Raw genomic sequence first — 22,424 nt, 5'->3', positions numbered from 1 at the left:
CCCTATGTTCGACCACACTGGTGGTATGTTGATCACTCTATACGTTCCCTGTTGTGAATACGCGTTAGAGGTAGGCATACAGAGGGATTTCGACAATAAAGGCCACTCTGCCGAAGCCTTCTGCACACCGTTTGCCTCGATACAACACGTCCAGTGGATGTGCGATCTCACATACCCAGCTGCCGCGCAGTACTAAGGCGGTACCGTCGCGCCCTTACAGCCAAATGACTGTTCTCTCTTCTGAAGCTGCCATAGTCTTCCGCATACAGTTTCGCTCACTACAGAACGTTTCACACTAAGTCATCGCGCCGCGTCAGTTTCCGACTGTCCTCCTACCGTTCTTTCTGTGGCCTCCCACGGCAGAGAGTCTGGTGGGCATCCTCTCTGTGCCATATTGCACCGTTTGTGGCTGTCTACACAGCGATTGTGGCTGTGGGACTACACGGCAAACACTGCCTCGTTTCATAGGTGCCCTAATGTGGTCGTTGGCATGGCTGTCCGTTGATCGGAATGCCATCTTCTGTGCAGAGCAAGATCGTGTGGACATCTGGACGATACTTTATATGTCGTGAATTAGACACAGGAGGGAGAAATAACTATTTGTTACCTTACTATTTGTTACATTACATTTCTCACTTGTGTCACTGTTTTCTGATAAGCCAGCGTAAATAATCACTTGTTATGATGAATGGTACTGCCTAAGAGCAGGTACAAAAAATGTGACTCGTCCAACATTGGGAGCAGTTATGAAAACAGTGGGAGTTCGTTTCGTGTCGAAGCGGACAGAAAGCATAACTGCGCAGTTACATCGTTCGCTGTGATGCGAGAAAAGTCGGTGTCTACATTCGAGCTCAAATATCCTGGTCCGTTATCTCATCACTCTTCTCCCGTGACAAGCATTTCACAATGCGTATAAAGCCCTCGCACCTGATCTCCTTAGCTTTTACGTGCTTTCTGGTGCGTTTCAGTAACAACAAGGCCTAAGTTATTTTTGGCCCTACCTAGACCTCATTTATTTTGCGGCTGAGACTGAAGAAAACAAAGTCGTTTTCAAATTCCTTTGCAGCTATCCTATATTTTTCTACTGTGTTCTTGCGGCCGCAATACAGAGAGTCGATAATTACTCGAAATGTTGTAATAAAATTTGCCGGCCGGTCGTGCGGTTCTAGGCGCTACAGTCTGGAACCGAGCGACCGCTACGGTCGCAGGTTCGAATCCTGCCTCGGGCATGGATGTGTGTGATGTCCTTAGGTTAGTTAGGTTTAAGTAGTTCTGAGTTCTAGGCGACTGATGACCTCAGAAATTAAATCTTATAGGGCTCAGAGCCATTTTAATAAAAATTTTCCATCGATGTCTGATCTGAATTATGGTACAGCTCTCTTGAAGTATCCCATACAGGGGGGCAGCTATCTCCATACACTACGAGACAGTGCGATTCCAAGAGATCTAAGGGGAGAAAGTAGTTATCTCGAGTTGTAGTCTCACCGATTTCCTAAACGGCGAACTGTTTTAAGTAGCTCTTTCTCTGAATACAAACACATCCACTCTGCCACGATCATTGCCCAGAACAAGAGCAAAGTATTTAATTTGACGAGAGAAATGGATTAGTAGACAACATCTCTATTCCTTATAATAATTTCTTCATAATTTGGGGCCACAGTCATAATATATTTCTTTATAGTCAGTACCGCCTTTACACAGTTTTTTATTTGCAGTATTACATTTACACGACCGTGATTTCGGCTTCAAAGTGCCATTATCAACTGTTTTAAGTGTTATAGAGTGCCTAAGATGGCATGCTGTCGTATGCAAAATACACTATCAGACACATTGTCTAGTGTATTTTAAATACCGCTTTACCATCCATTACCATGGGTATTCCTCTTATGATATCATTACCGCTTAAGAAAACAACAGGATATTTTTTTACCACAATCTTGTTCTGCGTTCTAAGCGTACTGTGATTTATTTTCTCCATTATACTAGTAGAGGCATGAGGAATCAAGCTGATCACCTGAAGATTTTCACATTTATCCGTTCCATCATCCTGCGGTAATCACTGGCAATATTTTCCTGGGAACCTAATGGGGTCCCGATTCATTAACGAAATAACCTTCAAGTTCTTACCTTTTGTAGGTAACCTAATACTGAACCTATGCTAAGTGATAGCGTTTGTAAAAGTTTGTTTTATGCACTATCAGTTTTGTTTCCATATTCTACCGTATGAAGTAGAACATAACGCAAGGTTAGCATTTTTCTCTGGGATATCAACATCATGGCAGTCTCATAATTCAGATCCTAATATCACACTGTGAAACGAAAATATGAAAACATTACGTGTACTGAATTGAATGAACACCAGACGAGACCGCATATTGTTAGAATACAGAAGTGAGGGAGAGTTTATTGTTTGATAATACGCAGCTTTACCATTGAATTCTGGCTGCTTCACCATCTTGTAAAGCCGCCCACGGGCCAGAGTTCCTTTCCACAATAATAATCTTACAGAACCATATATTACGCAGCTACACAGTCAATAGGCCGTAAGTATTAGAGTGTGATGATAAGAGATGAATCACTGATTGATGGAGGAGATAACACAGAGATAAGAAGAGCTACTCACTATATATCAATCACGACTGCACTTTTACAGTGCTCCATATCTGTATCAGTTAACTGTATCTGACATGACGTCAGAGCGGAGAAATAACGAAATATTGACACTACCGTGGACGTGAGCAAAACGTTAACGTTTGTGGTGAGTGACAGGTTCTCCGACTGAGTGATGTGCGACGAAGATCAAAGGTCGCCGCTCTGGAACATCTGCCTTCCAAATATATATTGTCAACTCCAGAACGTGAATATGTGCCACGAACTCACACACATCGGCTGTCCTAACCTCACGGTGGTTTATTTGTGAAAATGATCCCCCTAGTGCAAGAATCAGTCTATAGTGTGACTGATAAAAAAAAGAAAGAAAACACAGGAGAATGGTCAAGGGAAACAATACAGAACCTTGTAGGTCGAGTATGTTACCCACTGTGACATCAGTCTCGGTTTCAGTTTAGAAAATCGACATGCAGAGATAAGAGAGCTTCGTCTTTCTCATCTCCAGACAGTCCAAGTTTGTTTTCAAGAGCTTGTGTTTGTGAATTAAGTGTGTCAGACTTATACGACAACTATGAGCTTGCTTTGACAATGTTTGTACCTCTGATGAAATATCTGGTGCCAAGACTTCTTCATGAAATTTTATTTTTCCGGTATCGGTCTGCTCAGTGCATTTGACATATCCACGTGACTGATATAATTATGTCAGGCTGCAACAAAGGAACGTAACTGAACTGTCTGTCATTCCTAACTAAGTGATAAACACAAGACAGAGACACCAGTGTTTATAAGATACGTTTGTTCAATTGTTTGATATGTAGCAGCCCCATATTTATAACTACAGCCACATTTCCCTAATATAATCGTCCCTAGGTGAATTTATCTATTTAGTAGCAATCTGTTGGTTGATGTTTAAGTACTTTTGTCCACTTTTCCGTATCAGATTAAGAAAATTATGAACTGTCTCAAAAATACAAGCTCATACAGAGTTGGTGATACCTCCTATAGAATGATGGAGAGATTTTTTCATGTCACGTTTACTATCCTTTCCGCAATATGTGATGCATCACTCAGCCAGGAAACTCTTCCAGCGAGATTAAAATGTGAAACTGTTGAACCCCGACGTAAAAAAGGTGATAGTCAGGATAGCAGTAATTAACAACCAGATTTTCGAGTATTTCTGCGAAATATTCTAGAATACTTTTCTTCTTGGCAATAATAATATACCTACTAAATCACAATTTTGAGTTCACAAGAGTTTCTCAAACAATAATGATGTTCACACATTAATTTATGAAATATTACAAACCGAAAATGACGAAACAGCCTTAGTCAATTTTTCTGTATCCTATACAAGTAATTTGACTGTGCATATCACAAAATTTTGTTAGAAAAGCTGTGATTTTATGGAATTTATCTTTCAATCAACTAGTGGCTCAAGCCATGCTCACTATAAATATATCAGATAGTTGTGCTACACACTTCAACAACCATAGAATGGGAATTTTTTCTCATTAAGGGAGTATCTTTAATGGAGTACCATGAGACTCATTATTAGGTCCATTGCTGGGTCTGACACTTGCTAATGACTTTTAATTTAATACCCATCAAGCAGAATTATTTTTTTTTTCAGCTAACCTAAGCGTTATATTGAAAACCAAGAGGCACACAGCGACCGAGGAAATAGCAGATATTTTTAAAACAGTTAATAATTGATTTTCAATCAATTTACTTTGAATAAACTAAAGATACAACATATTCAGTTCTGTACTCAAAAGTCACAACATGAGTATAAATTTAAAGCGTAAGCAAGAGTTAATAAGGTAAAATAATCTTTAACGTCTTGGGATGTACAGCAGTTTTATCTGAAAAATTACATTTAGGTGCTACTTAAACAGCCAAGTTCAGCCACTTTTGCACTTTGTGTATTGCAGATCTTGGAGGGAAACAAACCCATAAGCTAATTTACTTCGCTTATTTTCGTGCAACCCTGTCATATAGAATTATATTCTGGAGCGACTCTTCTTTAAGAAAGAAATATTTCATAACATAAAGCATGAGACAAGGAAAAAATGTGATACTCAACCACGATCGTGTTGCAAAGAAATATTTGAGGAATTAGATATTTTAACTAATAACAGTACGTATATTCTTCCACGGCAGTTGTGAATAAGCTATTACAGTTGAGAAGGAATAATGACATCTGCAATTACTTTGATTATTTTACAATAAAAAAGACATAAGCTCGGAAAGGGGTGAATAATGTGTCCAACAAAATCTTTTATTATTTACCCAGTAATGTTAATTACGCGACAAATGCCGAAGCCACATTTGGAAACTAGATAAACATGTTCCTTCTGGGCAATTACTTTAGTGGGTAGAATAGTTTTTATTTAGAATTTTGTAACTGATTGAGTTCAAAAGTAATACTCACATCTATTAACAAACAATTTTTTTTGTACGTAATTTATACACAAATGGTCAGAATGAAGTTTTACGTAAATAAAAACTAACTTCATAATCTGTAAATTGACTCGTTCCAGGCCACTGCGACATGTTTTGCAAGTAAAAAAAGAAATATTTAGCTTCCTCAACAACTTCACCCCGCTAAAGGCAGCTACAATGCAGCAGCTCTCTTTGCTCCATCGCGATACGCTTTCGATATAAAGCTCGAGGCACAACATTGGCTTTCATACGCTCGAACACACTCTTTTACAATTCGCGCTTGGTTTGCATCAGCTCTCTCGGAAAGTTGCTACTTCAAAGACTGACTCAGCTAACGTAACGTTTCCTTGTAAAAGCCTGCACATTGTTTGTACACACGTCCAAGCACACACATATCTGTAAGCTTTAACGAGCTTCTGATAAGTGAAAATTGATGAAGTGCCTCAAGCAGATTATACAGTTTGGCTTCTGAAATATTTCCGTGAAAAATCTCTAGCCTGTTTGCATCAAATACTTGAAAATACAGTACCAGCCATTGAAATGGCAAGACCGCTGAGGCGGAATGTGACGAACGGTTAATTGGAATAAAGTGTAGTACATGTTAGGACACGCAAATGATTACCATTTCAGCGCAACCACTCATATTAGGTAGCAATAACATCATCTGCCGCCTGTATGCAGTGTGATCCAAAGGTTGTGCACAAACTGATTGAGCTGAACGATACAGCAGCCGAAATATAACGGTGGGGTAGAAATTTAGAGTTTTGGAAGTAATCGTTAGCCAGTGAAAGGTGTGAAGTGTTAGAAACAACTGGTTACTCGTCAATGCTGTACATTAAAGATGGTGTCCAAAATGGGTACCATTACACTGAATCGAGGCATAACTCACTCGTAGAAAATTCTGGCGCAGACTACCCAGTACACCTGGCATCATACAAACCTCACGAGACGCTGGCGAGAAATATTTCTTCGTCGGGGACTCGTGTCACGTACATGAGGCTTCTGATGCGACCCAGCCCCTCTCCCGAAAGAAAATAAACAGGTGTCAAATCAGGGGAGCGAGGTGGCCATGCAACTGGACCTAACCTTCCGATCCAACGCCTGGGATTTGTGACATTGTGTACTCTGGCCTCCATAAGGTTAGAAACACCAAGTGATTGTGGACAATTGAAAGGAAACACATAATAAAATTGCATTTTGTTATTTTCTAAATGTTTATTAAGCTCAAACAATGCATAGGTAAATACAACCATTGAAGTTCAGATTCCTCGAAATAATCACCATTTATTTGCATAGGCTTGGCATCCGATGGGTTAATTTTACCAGTTGGAATTAGTCTCCATTCTTGTGTGTCCCACTCATGATTCCTCGTTCTAGGATCCTCCTGTCCAACACCCTACAGTAGCTCGACTGGGAGGATTTTCTATGCTTTTCAGATTTTTCAGAGCATCTAGAGGCTTCACATAGGTGTGACACAAGCGGCTTGTACGTTTCGGGTCATCGTCTGGTTGCAAGGCAAACCCTTTCCCGACCAGACGCAAACCAGATGCATTGGAATGTCGCTGGAGAATGGCAAGACCAAATCGCAGACTTGATTTCTTCGAAAAGATCCCCCTACCATCACAGAATCGACTCTACGCTTCACAACTGAAATTAAGCACTGAGGATTCGAGCGTTCACGGGGTAACAAGTGTGCGAAGAGATGGCGTTCACTTCCAAATACTTCGACCTTGGATCAGTCAGTGAATTAGGCTCCTTCCCAATCACCTGCTGTCCACTGCTGATATGTGGCAGCCCACTGAAGCCTTTCCTTCTTGTTAACAGGGCGCAACAAAGGTTTACTGGTCGCTACCAAATACTTTACGTGACGTTCTCATATTTTGCTGTGTGCTTCTGAGAGAGGACGATCAATATAGGAGCTTGTATCTCGACGTATAGTCTTGACGACTCCGCTGATGGAAATCTTCAATTTCTTTGTCGTTTGTAGGACACTATTGCACTACTGGTGCAAAGAGATAATCTTCACCCGTGACTCAGAAGGAATCTAGCACTCTGCGGCCATTTTCAGTTACTTTCGCTGCGTGTACTAGCTTCTCTAGCGGCGTATCCTACAGTCATCCAAACGGAACTACAAATGAATGTAACTGCAAACAAAGTACCTCTACACAGTCGTGGCGTCTACTAGCGTCACCTGGCGTGTTTAGTGGAACTTACTGGACAGTTAAAGTCAGCTTATGTCAAACTGAGCAGTACCAGTACGATAGGTACTTATATGTACAGTAAGTACCTGTTCTACGCTGCAAGTGTCACTATTAATCATTATTTGAGCATACTATTCCATATTCTAACCAACAGCTCACAGAGATCACTCTCAACTTGCTCTTTCGTAATACGCAGCGTGATGTTTCCAGACTTGAAGAGGGTGGTGCACGTCGCTTGCTTGGACAGAAAAGTGTTCAGGTGCCCCGTCTAGTTAAATCCGACCGCACCTCCAAAGAAAAGGTACATTACGTTTGTTCAGCTTAAGCTTTGTGTTCACTGATTGTCCTTGTTTCTGACATTCCAAGCCTTTAACTAGCCTAGGATTACTATCAAGATCATAAGTTCGTATTTTAAAGTAGTATTTAGGCGTCTATCACGTCCTTCAATACGTGTGCAACATTTTGAATCATGCTGTGTAACTAAAAATTTTGCAGCAATTTCCTCATTCAGAAATCGCATTTGTCTTATGCCTCGTGGGAAAGGGACAAACGTCTACCAGGACCTGTCGGAATCTGACAGCGGCGGAATCGTGGCCTGTCGATGTTGTTTATCGTTCTGCGACGTTGCTGCCCACGTTGCTCTGAGTCCAACGACTGGCATCTGATTATGGAATCGACAGGTTCAGGACAGCCGTACTTAACGCCATGCTAGATCTCAAAGGCTCCACGTGACTAGCGCCCGAGAAGACAGACATAATTCTCACATGGTTGTGCTGCACGTCACATAAATTAATTTAGAAAAAATGTTTTGCGTGCAGCAACTGAAGTATTGACGTGGTCAATACAAGGACGTCTGGAACTCCACGTACTGCCTACATTCAATCTATTTGTCGCAGCCATCCTCCACTTGGAGATGGATATAGGCACGCTGACGGCGATGCGCGCAGCTGCTGCACGTAAGAGTGTCACTGCGCAGTCTTTTTCAGACGAGTCGCTTTCCTGTGTGCAACGTTACGATGGATGTTTCCGTCGTGGAGACTCAGGGGAGAACGACCGAATTCGTCATCGGCCTACAGGGCTGGAAGCAGTCGTGATGGTACGAGGTGCCTCTGGGCGCGCCTGTGTTTCCCATAGCCGCTACATTTCTAACCTTGCCTCTGTCCTATTACCGAGACCGCACGTTGCAGGTGATGGCATGGTTCACCTCGACACGGACGACACATTCCTTTACGACAATTATGTCGGAATATAGAAGTGTATGTGTGTCATACCAAGAGCAGGTAAAAATTTCTTTACTTTCTGTCCTTTGCGATGTTGAAACTTCCAATAGCTAGAAGTGTATACTGACTGGCTCACGGGAAACAGACTTGTAGGTACCTTCCGTTCGAGAAACCTACCAGGAAAGAGGAAGACGCGGTGAGGCGTGCACGATTGTTGCGATGTAAGGACACGGCACCGAGCACTCGCGCACGTGCTCGTACCTGGAAGTGCCGCCGCGGACCTGTGAGGCGCGCTGACTGCTGATCGCCGAGGTCCACGGCTCCCCGATACGCCACGGCTGTAGCCCGCCGGCTCTGCGCGCCAGCCAGTCTGCTGCGATAAGCCGTGGCCGCGACACCTCACTGTGCGCTCCGCCTCCACTACTGTCAGCTGCTGGCGAGGAGCGGCGCCATGACGGCCGACGGCGGCAGGGGCGGCGCCGGATACCTCCCTGTCGTAAATATCGCCTCCGTCGGTTAGCGGCTTGCCTTAACGCTCCAATCACGGTACACGCCAACAATACTAACACTAGTAACTACCAAACAATGTGCGAGTATAACCTTCCGTGACTGGTGTCTGCTCGATCTAAGCGCTTTAACACCTACATCTACGCTCTGCCAGCCACCTTACGGTGTGTGGTGGAGGGTGCTTTGCTGCCACTAACTTTAGCCCCTCTTCCCTGTTCCAAACACGGATGGTAGGTGTGGTATCACCGCCAGACACCACATTTGCTAGGTGGTAGCCTTCAAATCGGCCGCGATCCGTTAGTATACTTCAGACGAGCGTGTCGCCACTATCAGTGATTGCACACCGAGCGCCGCCACACGGCAGGTCTAGAGAGACTCCCTAGCACTCGCCGCAGTTGTACAGCCGACTTTGCTAGCGATGGTTCACTGTCTACATACGCTCCCATTTGCAGAGACGATAGTTTAGCATACCCTTCAGCTGCGTCATTTGCTACGACCTAGCAAGTTGCCATATTCAGTTGCTATAATTACTATCTACAAGAATGTATCCTGAACAGGTAATATTGTGAATCATGTACCGTCAAGACCGACGTTCATCATTAATGGATTAAAGTTAAGTATCAAACTAATTACGCCCGCTTTCTGAATTCTCATTCCTTGTCATGTTCCAGATCTCACGTCAGTCTAGTTCTTCCCTCCTCACGCCAGCCTGCTTCACCTAAAACGCGTGCATTTCGGCCTCCACTAGTAACGCGGTGTTGGCTCTTCTGCTAACACAAAAGTAGGAGTAACAATTCGCCATAAACATCGGTGAGAGCTCCAATTTCTTCGATTTTGTCGACGCGGTTATTTCGCGAGTCGTCTCTAGGGAGAACTAATGTATTGTCGGACTCTTCTTGAACACACAGTCCCGAAACCTCTTCTTAATCCTCAACACTACCGCTGGAGTTTGTTGAGAATCACCGTAAAACTGTTGCACCGAGCACGTGATCCCGTGACTAAACGCGACTCTCTTTTTTCCACCTCCTCTATGTCTTCTGCTCACTAATGAACTATATCCAAGAATCTGTAGAACAAGTGTTTCGTAAACCAATTCTTTCGTGGCTAAATTATGTTTCCATTTTTCCCAATGAATCTCAGCTTGGCAACTGCTTTTCCTGTTGTTTGTTTTATGTGGTCCTTCCTCTTTAGGCCACTCCCAATTGTCACTTCAACGTATTTAACGATAATTAATATAAGGGGTGATCACAAACTTTCCGTCCGAGGGCGTTGTTGCATCGTTTGCGTACTTCAGCGAATCTGATGAGGGTATACACCGGGGATAGCGATATGCACATATGAGAGTGCCATAGTATGGCATACACGTGGTACAGGAGGGCAGTGTATTGGCGAAGCTGTCATTTCTGTTCAGACGAATCATGTGTGAAGACCGGGAATTAACAGACTTCTAACACGGAATGGTAGTTGGAACTAGGCCCATGGGACAGTCCATTTCGGAAACCGTTAGGGAGCTCAATATTCCGAGTCCACAGTGTCAATAATACGAGAGAATACCACATGTCAGGCATCACATCTCACCAAGGACAACGAAGTGGCCGACGGCCTTTACGGCCGAGAGCACACAAATAACAATGTGCGAAATAACCGTGGAAATCAAAGTGTGACGTACGACGAACGTGTCCGTTATGGCCGTGCGGCGCAACAATGATCTGTAGCAGTAGACAAGCGACGCCAGTGCATTTGCTAACTACGACATCGCCTGCACCATCTGTCCTTCGCTCGTGACAACATTGGATGGAGACGAGTGGTAAATCGTGGCCTGGTCATATGAGTCTCGATTTCAGTTGGTAGGATTCGAGTGTGACGCTGACCCCATGAAGCCATGGACGCAAGTTGTTAACAAGGCACTTTGTGGGCTCCTAGTTATCTCTGGGTATGATCGGCTACTTGGAGATGATTCATGGACTGTATGTTCCCAAATAACAATGGAATATTTCAATGTACCTTGTTTTATGATTACAGAATGTAATATATTATATCTCTCCTGATTTGTAACACACAGGGGCCTGAAGACGACACCAATGTAGTGTCTGAACTGGTCCCGTAAGTAACGTATACTATAAAAATTACGGTTGTTGGTATTCCTTACTTCCACAAATTTACTTCCCCATCCTTCTTCAGTGCGGGCTTGTGTGGCATCTCTAGCGATGATGTCGCGGACGGGACGAAAAACTCTGATCTTTCTTATTTTTTCTCTTTGGCATTCCTTTGTAGACAAAACACATATTTGTTTCAGTATAGTGCTTTGTAATGCTGTTAATAGCCAGTGATTTCATACTTACGCTTGTGCTTTCTACCGTGACAGTTGAGGGCTTGAAAAAAGGTAGTCATATCATGCTTTCACTGTTACTAGATTTGACAGTGATGAGGTATGGCTGATGGGACATAATGTCTGATGTGAGTGAGGTACCGAAGACGTTAAATACAATGCGCGCTGTGTCAGTAATTAAGCGGACAGATTCTTATTCGGAAGGACCGAAGTTCCAGACACCTCCCGGACACACTGGTTTGGACTTCCACGATTTACCTAAGCCGTACAAGCGAACGCCAGGATGTTTCTTTTCAGCAGAACGTGGTCAGTGGATATTTCCTTCTCTTGTCCAAACGCATTAGTGCTATCGCTAGCAACGTAACAAAGTTGCTACGCCATAACCTTGCTTCATTCTTACTTCCTTCAAAATGATAATCTATGCGCAAGACATCGATTTGTGTACGTAATTGCTTTTCTCTGCCTGCAGTAAACTTATCATAAGTCAAAGAAAAGCAGAAGCATTTATTAAATATCATGGCTGAGGTGGTATGGGTAATAGCAATTATATGAAAGCGATAGTAAATCGATTATTTGTTGTAGCTTAGTTACACTCCCTTACACACACCACACACACACACACTAAGACTTCGCATGTCAAAAGAGTACGTGTGTGTGTGTGTGTGTGTGTGTGTGTGTGTGTGTGTGTGTGTTGTAATATACGTGCTATGAAAAAGAGCGAGAGCTCAATAGAAAAAAAAGTTCTATTTTGAATTATATTACCATTCTGTTCCTACGTTATTTCCAACTTTACAAGCGTCTCATTGATCTTAATAAAAGAACTCTATAAAATCTACCAAAACCAGTAACATTATAGAAAAAATACAATGATAACTGTACCCAACATTAAACCCACAAGAAACGGAGATAAATGTACATCCATAACAGGTATTGCTTGTCATCCTTGTTCCTCTGCCTATCAGAACTTATCAGTGTGTTTCACTCGTATTCATAAAAGTCACACCACAATATTAATCACTATGATGTTGCTGTTGCGAGTCCGTATAGTAACACTGGCGATCATTTCTTAGGATTGTGCTGTTGTTGATAGTGGATGTGCACAAAAGCTGCTGTTAGCAGCCCGCCTTTCGCATGGTGACTTGTTTCATTGCGACCTTACTTCTCCCTTGTCTGTCAGAGCGCAGTTCAGCACCTAAGCTGTAGAGAAACTATGGCTCTTTCGTAACGGCTCTCACAAGAGAAGTACAGTGGATTACCTCGGGGCCTGTCAGGCCGCAGGAAGTAACAAAACTCTGATAACAGATAAGATACGAAGGCAGCGTTCATTTAAAGTACCTCTTGTTTCTGTCAAGCCAGAACGTGTGACAGTGCGTATTTTCCACAGTTCATAATGAAGGAAGCTCTAAGTCCGAGACATATTGTCTGTGTTCACTGACTACAGTGTGCGATCAAATTTCGTCCTGGTTAGATCTTAATTTTGTTCGTTAAGTACCTGTTCACAAATTGCGAAAATTAAACAGTTCTTTACACACTGTTATCATCCTTGTAGGTCATATCGCTTCATCGAAAACAATACCAATACGTGTTTCTGTTGGTTGGTTCCACCGGGGGGCGAACCGTACAATAACCCTGGGTTCGGTGTGTGGCGGCGGAGGGGTGAAGTGGGCTGCGGTAGTCGTCGTGGGGTTGTGGACCACTGCGGCTGCGGCGGGGACGGAGCCTCTCCGTCGTTTCTAGGTCCCCGGTTAACGTACAATACAATACAATACAAGGTAACACTGTACCTTAGCAATTTTCGCTCTACGTATAACAAGTGACCGATTCGTAGATGGAAGGTTTGTAGCGCCTGCACACATCTTTATATACATTTCTTACGTTTCAGTATCTTAATTCTTCAGATAAATTCACAAACTGAGGGTACCTGTGAATTATATCTTACCAGCAAATAATTTAGTGGAAAGGTGTTGTTAATAAACCATGCAGCGGCGTATCTAGAACTTCGCAAAAAAATTCTGTAGTTAGTTAGTTCGTTAATTTCGTGTTTTGTAGGTCACTTGCGCGTTTAATCGTAATGATGTCTGACAAGTCATTTTACATTCACATTACAAGTTCATACATAAACATAGCTACATTCTGACCACTTACAAGTTTTTTTGTTTTTTTTTCCTAGAGATGTTTACAACTAATTCCTACCCACCACTTTTTACACATCAAAAAAATAGAAATTCTCCTAGGGAGTAGGAGGAATCGTCAATGCGAATCTTTTTCAGTTTGTTTCTAGATTGATATTATTAGACAAGTTATCAAAAAGTTAGGTGGCACCATTGTGCAATCATTTTTCTGCTAAAGACAACCTTAATGAAGAGCAATTAATGTCATTTTTTCTTTTCCTACTATAATTGTGAACATAATTGTTCCTCTTCAACAACGGTGAACCATTTACAACAAATCTGACGAGGGAAAAAAAAGAAATGAGCGTATGGCATCGTTGGCCGGGAGGCCCCATTCGGGGAAGTTCGGCCTCCAGGTGCAAGTCTTGTTTCAGTCGACGCCACACTGGACGACTTGCGCGCCGGTGATGAGGATGGAATGATGATGAGGGCAACACAACGGCCAGTGGACGAGCGCAGAAAATCTCCAGCCCGGTCGGGAAACGAACCCGGGTCCGCTTCCCTGGCAGGCGAGTGCGTTGCCACCCACCTAAGCAGGCGGACTCTGAGGAGGGAATAAATATACTGTGAAACAGTAGGCAGAATGCCTACTTAAATAGATGCCTACAAGATGATAGCGGTGACAACACATGTTATTCTAACAACACAATTTCAGTAAGAGAAGACTTCCTTTCTTAAAGATGAATTACCCAAGAACATTATTTCATATGACTTTATTGAGTGAAAATACGCAAAATATGTCAACTTACTGATCTGTTTGTCCCCAAGATTTACAATGATTCGAAGTGCAGGTATAGGTGAGCTAAGTTGTGTCAGGAATTACAAAATGTGCTTTTTTATAAAGTCTCACCAATATTGTCGTTGTGGTCTTCAGTCCAGAGACTGGTTTGATGCAGCTATCCATGCTACTCTATCCTGTGCACGCTTCTTCATCTCCCACTACCTACTGCAAGCTACACCCTTCTGAATGTGCTTAGTGTATTCATCTCTTAGTCTCCCTCTACGACTTTTATCCTCCACGCTGCCCTCCAGTACTAAATTGGTGATCCCTTGATGCCTCAGAACATGTCTTCTAGTCAAGTTGTGCCACAAATTTCTCTTCTCCCCAATTCTATCCAGTACCTCTCCATTAGTTATGTGATCTACCCATCAAATCTTCAGCATTCTTCTGTAGCACCACATTTCGACAGCTTCTGTTCTCTTCTTGTCCAAACTAGTTATCGTCCATGTTTCACTTCCATACATGGCTACACTCCATACAAATACTCTCAGAAACGACTTCCTGACACTTAAATCTATACTCGATGTTAACAAATTTCTCTTCTTCAGAAACGCTTTCCTTGCCATTGCCAGTCTACATTTTATATCCTCTCTACTTCGACCATCATCAGCTATTTTGCTCCACAAATAGCAAACCCATTTACTACTTTAAGGGTGTCATTTCCTAATCTAATTCCCGCAGCATCACCCGATTTAATTCGACTACATTCCATTATCCTCGCTTAGCTTTTGTTGATGTTCATCATATCCTCCTTTCAAGACACTGTCCATTCCGTTCAGCCGCTGTTCCAGGTCCTTTTCTGTCTCTGACAGAATTGCAGTGCCATCGGCGAACCTCAAAGTTTTTGTCTCTTCTCCATGGATTTTAATTCCTACTCCGAACTTTTCTTTTGTTTCCTTCACTGCTTGCTCAATATACAGATTGAACAACATCGACGATGGGCTACAACCCTGTCTCACTCCCTTCCCAACCACAGCTTCCCTTTTATACCCCTCGACTCTTATAACTGCCGTCGGTTTCTGTACAAATTGTAAATAGCCTTTCGATCCCTGTATTTTACCCCTGCCACAATCAGAATTTGAAAGAGAGTATTCCAGTATTCTCACCAATATGGACACCTACAGTTTTTGAAGAATCCATCGTAGTTATTATTTCCTTCACTATTTGCAACTCTCGTCATTGGTATAGGACGTCTAGGTGTACAAAACTGAGAATTTTTTAAAATCTAGAGTGAGCCTCTTAGCAGAAAACCACTAAATAATACTTTTAAGAACATTATTTTGCCATTCTTCTGTTGCTGCATGTATTTTTACATGAATTACAGCACTAGTATTAACCCCAAAAAGAGCTAACTGTGCTTGTTTTACACTAGGTGCAAAGTCGTTTACATATACGTGGACACTAAACGTGAACACTGTGCACAACTCTGACGTTACAGTCGCAACCATTAAACACTATCCTGGAACAGAATATTTTGTTTCAGTTTGTTGCGCTCATCCCACTCTGCATGTGAAAGCCTCTTTAAAGAGTCATTCTAGCCTTGCCTGCTTTCGACCCCTGCAGTATTTTATCGTTATCTACGACATTTCTTACAACTTTCCTTTGTTTGTCTACGTATCTCTGTTCCCAGCCACGAATTACAGCGTACCAAAGAGCAGTTTAGTTACTGTTGGTAACACACATTACCATTTCCGACGCAGCTGGATTGCGGCTGTAAAGAATTTATAACGAACTTGTCCCGATTTTACAACTACATTCTACGACTAAATATTTATTAGGCATGAGATTAGGTTTCTCTTAAAAGCAATTCGTTCCCTTTACTATCTCTGTCAGACCATTTTATTTTCAACCACTCCTCATACACAGTTATTGTACTGTTGTTATTACAGAACGTTTCAGTAAAGTACATGACTTTAAAACTAGCACTTCAGTGTTACCGATTGTCTGATACACCTGTTCTGATACGTAATGTTTATGGAAGGATTACGTGTCAACGTTCACTAATTTTAAAGACATTATACAGAGTGCTGTATAATTTCAGCTCACTGACAGCTCTCGCAGTGAACAGACGCTTTTTCATTATTTAATACATGGAACAGTCTGTGGATCATTTGTCACAGAAAATGAAAACTTTGCAGTTATCGATTCTTTACTCCAATGGAGATTTACATACAGATGGAAGCTATTTAGCGGAATAAGTGTAAAATGTAAGCAAGGAAGTGAGATCAGTGTTTAATCTTCCTTCGACGGGAAGGTCAAGAGAGACGGAAGATAGTGACGTGAGCTGTATGCCATATTTGATCAGGAACACCAGTAGAGGTACATGATATCAAAGAGACGAGTTTCGTCAGAAACCGTAATCGTACACGGGGAGCAGTTTAACGGTTTAGTCAGGTAGAATCGGCGACTCGCTCAGCAAAATATTGATTCCTGAATACAATTTGCTTCATATTATCACTTTCCTTTACGATTTCCTCATATCACACCTGTTCTTAACCACCTCTTCTCCACTTCATGAGCGAATTCCTTCTGCAAGGATTCCTTCGTAAGGTGTTTGTACGCAACCACCTCATTTCTTCCTAATAAATAAATTTTGGCCATGGAAAATTTCTCCAGCAACGGTATTCCACTAGGCTCTCTGGCGGCCGAACATCACCGCGTCATCACAAATGCCGTACCGCAGCTGACGTGCTTCGCTCTCTTTGTGTACGGCCGTTGTTCCACCCTGTGAATGTATTTGTTCCATACTCTATTTCTTTTTTATCTTCCCCCTTTTTTTTAGAAAATAGTGTAATATTATCAGTGGGAAATTTTATTTCATTTCGGACTGACATAGTTTGAGAGAAAATTTCAGGTTACATTTCTGGAACATTTGTGACGGCCAGCATGCGACGCATTTTAATTTCGTTTCATTTCTCTTTTTTACATTTCTGTATCCTGCGTCACAGAATTCCAACTGCCCACCAGCGAGTTAACGGCAGCCACTGTGCGCCTACAATCCGGCTCGCCGTTATCAGTGGTACTCATTGTTTTCGCCGAATACAATTTTAATTTGTTGCGGATGTCAGAGAATAAACTCTCCAAGCCTCATTAAATATTTTTACCATTTATTTACGCAGGCTTTCACGCTCGCATCCAACTCGGCATTTTTCTGACGATTGCGGTGTTAATGAAGAAGCTGCTGCAAAACACGAAAATGTTGATAAAATTTTCTCGGGTTGACAGCCGAGTCAATGCGTTGTTCTCTGGCAACGTTTCAGCAAAGTTCCTTACTGGCCATCTTCGCCTGAAGAAGAAACTTGCTGAAACGTTGCCGGAGGACAACGCATTGACTCGGCTGTCAACCGGAGAAGATTTCATCATCAAGGTTCGCCGAGAAAGGATGCATTATCATACACGAAAATGTTCATTCGTCCCTTCCGTCCTCGTATAGTTTTGTATGGTGAAGTCCGGAGTGCTCATCTCTGTCGCGTAAATCTCTTGTCCAATTGTTACGGTTTCGAGAAAATGACATTTTCTCATGCAGATGGTAACTGACTTATTGTCATTGTACACTTTGTAACCTTCCCCTCAATTTTCGACCTTAATGACAGCGAAAAATTAAACCGCGCGCACCTAATGGAAATTCGGAAAAAGCAATCGTCACCGAAGTTAATTTGTCGGTAAAGAGGGAGGAAAGGGTTACGTCTAAATGAAATTGGTGGAAATTAATTTTGAAAAGGGGTAAAGTTAATAAAGAAAGAAAATGTGCGGTCGTCACGTTAACAATTAATTGGCGTTAATTAGATATTTGAGATTTGGGGAAAATGACGGTCGCCAGTCCTATGGACAACTACTATAGTAACTGAAAAAGAAAGGTTATTGCACATATAATTAGCACTAAAAGCGTGGCAACTTAAGGTTGACACGTGCTCTGTGAAAACTGAAAGTTTGTCAGAGGTAATAAATTTCGCTACACTCTGTCTTAATTTAGCAAAAGAATTAATAAAACCGGAAAATTGAAAGTTAATTTAGTGACTGAAATTAATAGTGAACTTTGTTTCTGAAGCGCTACGAAATTCAATAAAATAAGGTTAGTCTTGGGCTACCTCAACAATCATTTCAAAAGCTACTTGAATCTACGCAATTTGGAAATAAGAGATTTAACTTTGAACTTGAATTAAATGATTCTGAACAATTAACAATAGTAATATTTAGTTCGTACCAAACTGAGCTGCAGTAACAGGAAAGCTAAAATACGCTAACAAAACTCGCACTCTTAATTTGTGCTTGTGTAATCTAAATATTGTAGCCAGCTATGAATACCTTAACTGAACTTTGAAATTAAAGCAGTGAAGTGAAATGATATTACTTTAATGCTGGCGTTTGAATTTCAACGACACTCGGGTTCATTCCGGAAAAGGAGGGGACCCTGCTTGGTAATGAAATTGGGACAATGAGCAACAAAGGTTCGTGCTAAGTTGCTGTAATTTTAGTTATGCAAATGGAACAGTTTGAAAAGCTGAGGTCTGCCATACAGTTCTAAACCTTTACGTGCTTCCAGTCTTCCTTGTTGGTTGATTGAAGGTTTGAAGTCATCGATTGAGGAGGTGGCGACAATCACTCACTGTCGGCCGTCGCTGTTGCAGAAGCTGGATGTTGGCGCGCCTTCTTCTCGACACGGTCACCAGGCGAAACGGGCTCGCCAGCTAATGCTTCCCGTCCGCGACACCGTGTCAGAAACTATCATAGCAATTCGAGCGCAGTTACATGCTGCCAAACCCCGAAAGCGCAGTAACTCACGGGAGCGTAGCTCCACCACCCTACTCCAGCCGGACTCCCGCGCTTCATGCGGCAAATTTAACACTATCAAAGATCCTAAACACTTTGGTTTTCCACACGACCTATCGATGAAGCCGTTAGATAGCATAGTTTTCCCTAGGCCAGACCCAGCGTAAAAATGCAAATAATATTTACAAAACAAACCAATTATACATCGACATAAATTCATAAATAGTAAAACAATTACATTATATAAAGACACAGAAATGTCATATCTTCAGATAACAAATAAAGGGAAAAAAATTATAGTAAAATAGATGGAAATAGGAGGATATGCATTTCCGGCGTTACAACTTAACACTTTCTCTAAAGTAACGAAAGAATGAACGCCTGTGTCCTTCGCCGGTATCGACCGCTGTCGATCATCATCAGAGAGTCAGCCCGTAACACGTGTGGTGGTTCTGCTACTATGCTGAAAGAATTGCGCCTATCAGTTCCCGAGTACAGCAATTTTTAATCGGGTGAACCAGCAGTAGGGCCGAACATAAAAATTCCCTGATATTATCAAGTTATTCCGACACAATATTCGTGACCGGGGCCCTGAATTTAGTATGCGAAGCTCCTGAGCTTATTGCGACAATCAAGATCCACTGTGGCGGTCGTGAATCTGGAAAACAAAGAATACGCTGAAACGAAACTGAGAATAAGCACAGGTCCTGGTTCCTAGTTTAACACAGCAATGCAGGCGTGTTATAAAAATGTTACGTATACATCTATGTTCCATATCTCCTAATGAACCACTGAACCCATGTCAACCAAACTTGGTAGACATACAGTCAGTTCGACAAGAAAGTGTACGCCATAATTTTAAATCTAACGGCCGCCACGACATCTGTGGTAGTGATCTCGAATCTGGACTCAGCGCGCTTTTGCACAGTGTATAGACAAATAGTGTGAGAGTTGGATGTTTTGTTTTGTCGGTTGCAGTTTAAAATGCGTGTAAAATATCTGAAGCGCCAGGAGGCAGTGCAAAAATGTGCAATATTTATCCAAAACGGCTTCCGTTAAGAAGCTGTTTGGTTCGAACGAAACGAACTGGGTGCTTCAAGAAGATAATGATTTGAAACATAGCTTTCGTCTGTGTGCACCGTGGAAACAAGACAATGGGGTGTCCTCGATGGGTTGACCTGTAAATTCTCCGGATGCAAATCCGATCGGAAATGTTTGGTGCTACGTTGAGATGAAGCTTAAAGGAAAGCCATATATATTTTGAAGCAGTCAGGACGATATGGAGATCGTTATCGAGAGAATATGCAGAAAACGTCGTGAAAAGCATGCCAAAAAGGTGCCAAACTATAATCGATAATGGCACCGGTTTTTTTATTTTATTTATTTATTTTAATTTGTGGTAAGGTCTTATGGGACCAAACTGCTGAGGTCATCGGTCTGTAAGCTTACGCACTACCTAATCTAAATTAAGCTAACACTATGGACGACACACACATCCATGCCGGAGAGAGGTCACGAACGTCCGACGGGGGGAGTCGCTTGGAACCTGACAAGACGCCCCAGACCGCACAGCGGTGCCTATTGTGAGAACTATTAGGTAAATGTGCAATTAGTAATAAAACGTATTTTCATGTGAACGTATATTTATAAGAGTGTCTTCCATTTCATACAGATAGCGGCGTACACTTTCATGCGGAACTGACTGTATCTCCCACTGTCAGGGAACAACCGCCGTGAGATTAAGGACGGCACATCTATCATAATTCAGAAGATATGACGTCATAAAAATGACACGCATGAAAAATTTCCGCACCAACGTCACTTAAATTTATTATTTCTGAGCTACTTACTCTATTCGCGCTGGCTGGAGTCGCCAAGCGGTTCTAGGCGCTACAGTCTGGAGCCGCGAGACCGCTACGGTCGCTGGTTCGAATCCTGCCTCGGGCATGGATGTGTGTAATGTCCTTAGGTTAGTTAGGTTTAAGTAGTTCTAAGTTCTAGGGGACTGGTGACGTCAGCAGTTAGGTCCCTTAGTGCTCAGAGCCATTTGAACTCTATTCGCAATTCATCTAGCAGATAGTCTCCGCATATGCCGTTAAATCTGCGTAGACAAATACATCATTGTACGACTCATACTTCATGAGATATGACGTCGTAAACACTGAGGTGCGTGAGAAAATATCACTTAACGTATGAGTTATCAAGCATGAAGATTTACTAGATTCATTCTTTACTGCAAAAATGCTGCTTCAGTCGACTTAACGTAAGGAAATCCCTGACTACTGGCAGCGCTTGTGACAGCTTTCAACTGCGAAGCGGAAATGGCTGAAGGCAAAAAGAAAAACAAAAATCGCCGTCTGTAGAGCTACGAAGTGGCATTGCCATAGAGACGTTCACAACATCGGGTTACAGACACGCGAAGCGGCTGAATCCAAAATACATAAACTGCCCAGACGTATACATTTTCAAAATGGTTCAAATGGCTCTGAGCACTATGGGACTTAACTTCTCAGGTCGTCAGTCCCCTAGAACTTAGCACTACGTAAACCTAACTAACCTAAGGACACCACTCACATCCATGAACGAGGTAGGGTTCGAACCTCCAGACTGTAGCGCCTAGAACCGCTCGCCCATATTTATACATTTTAAGGACGTTTCTTTGTACGACTGTTTCACAATTTTGAAGATCTTTGCTCGAATACATCGCAATGAAATTTTTTCTATATTACACCTCTAAGAGAGTTAATTTTTGTTTTCGTTTGTAATAGAAAATTGGGAAAGTGAATAGCCGCACAGTGCTCTGGTTTGTCAGGTAGTTACCAGTGAAAAGAAACTTCACACTCTGCAGTTAATTAAGAATAAGAAATCACGCAATCAGGGAACTGTATAACGAAATTAAAAATCTACCCTCGAAATAGGAATCCGCATATATCGTACAAAAACAATAGAATCGGCGCGCTAACGTTATTTAAATGTTATTTATGGATTCCTTCGTTACTTCTAGGTAGAACAATTCTATATTTAAGGCTGAATAGCAAGTACACTGTTTTTGTTTCCTCAAGGTGGGCTAATAAGCCGAAAACTAGTTTGAAATAAACAAAAATCAGTAGAACAAAAACTGTGTAATAGTTATTCAAACATAAATAATCCTGGCCGCAAATAAAATAAACGTGAGTCGGAAACGAACACAACACAAAGACTGATGGATACATTTAGCAGCCTTCTTGGTGTTTTCTCGCTATGGTTGCTCCTGGTTGTAATCTCCGTGCTGCTGGTGCTTGCTCTGCACATCCACCCGCTCGCAGGTACTTCTTTCCCTGCGGCTACATCACAGAAAATATGTACTGCACAGTCACTGTTTAATTTTTATGTGCCTCAATCACTTCAGAGGAG

The 22,424-nt window shown here is 42.1% G+C and overlaps 1 protein-coding gene across 2 annotated transcripts in view; it reads left to right on the top strand.

Moving 5' to 3' along the window:
- The window catches only part of LOC126355952 (neprilysin-4-like), a 693,674-nt gene that overhangs the window by 361,570 nt on the left and 309,680 nt on the right, over nucleotides 1-22,424 (top strand). The window contains exon 1 of one of the 2 annotated variants that reach the window (XM_050006540.1): nucleotides 8,841-8,969. The exons of the other annotated variant lie outside the window; for it this stretch is intronic. Coding sequence (XP_049862497.1) covers nucleotides 8,925-8,969 — 45 coding nt within the window. The 5' untranslated portion in view covers nucleotides 8,841-8,924. Of the gene's footprint in view, nucleotides 1-8,840; nucleotides 8,970-22,424 lie in introns of those variants that run through there. 2 annotated transcript variants of the gene reach the window in all.

Source organism: Schistocerca gregaria, chromosome 3 (genome assembly GCF_023897955.1).
Source record: "Schistocerca gregaria isolate iqSchGreg1 chromosome 3, iqSchGreg1.2, whole genome shotgun sequence".
Classification (NCBI taxonomy): Eukaryota; Metazoa; Arthropoda; class Insecta; order Orthoptera; family Acrididae; genus Schistocerca; species Schistocerca gregaria.
This window is presented reverse-complemented; position numbering and strand designations above follow the sequence as displayed.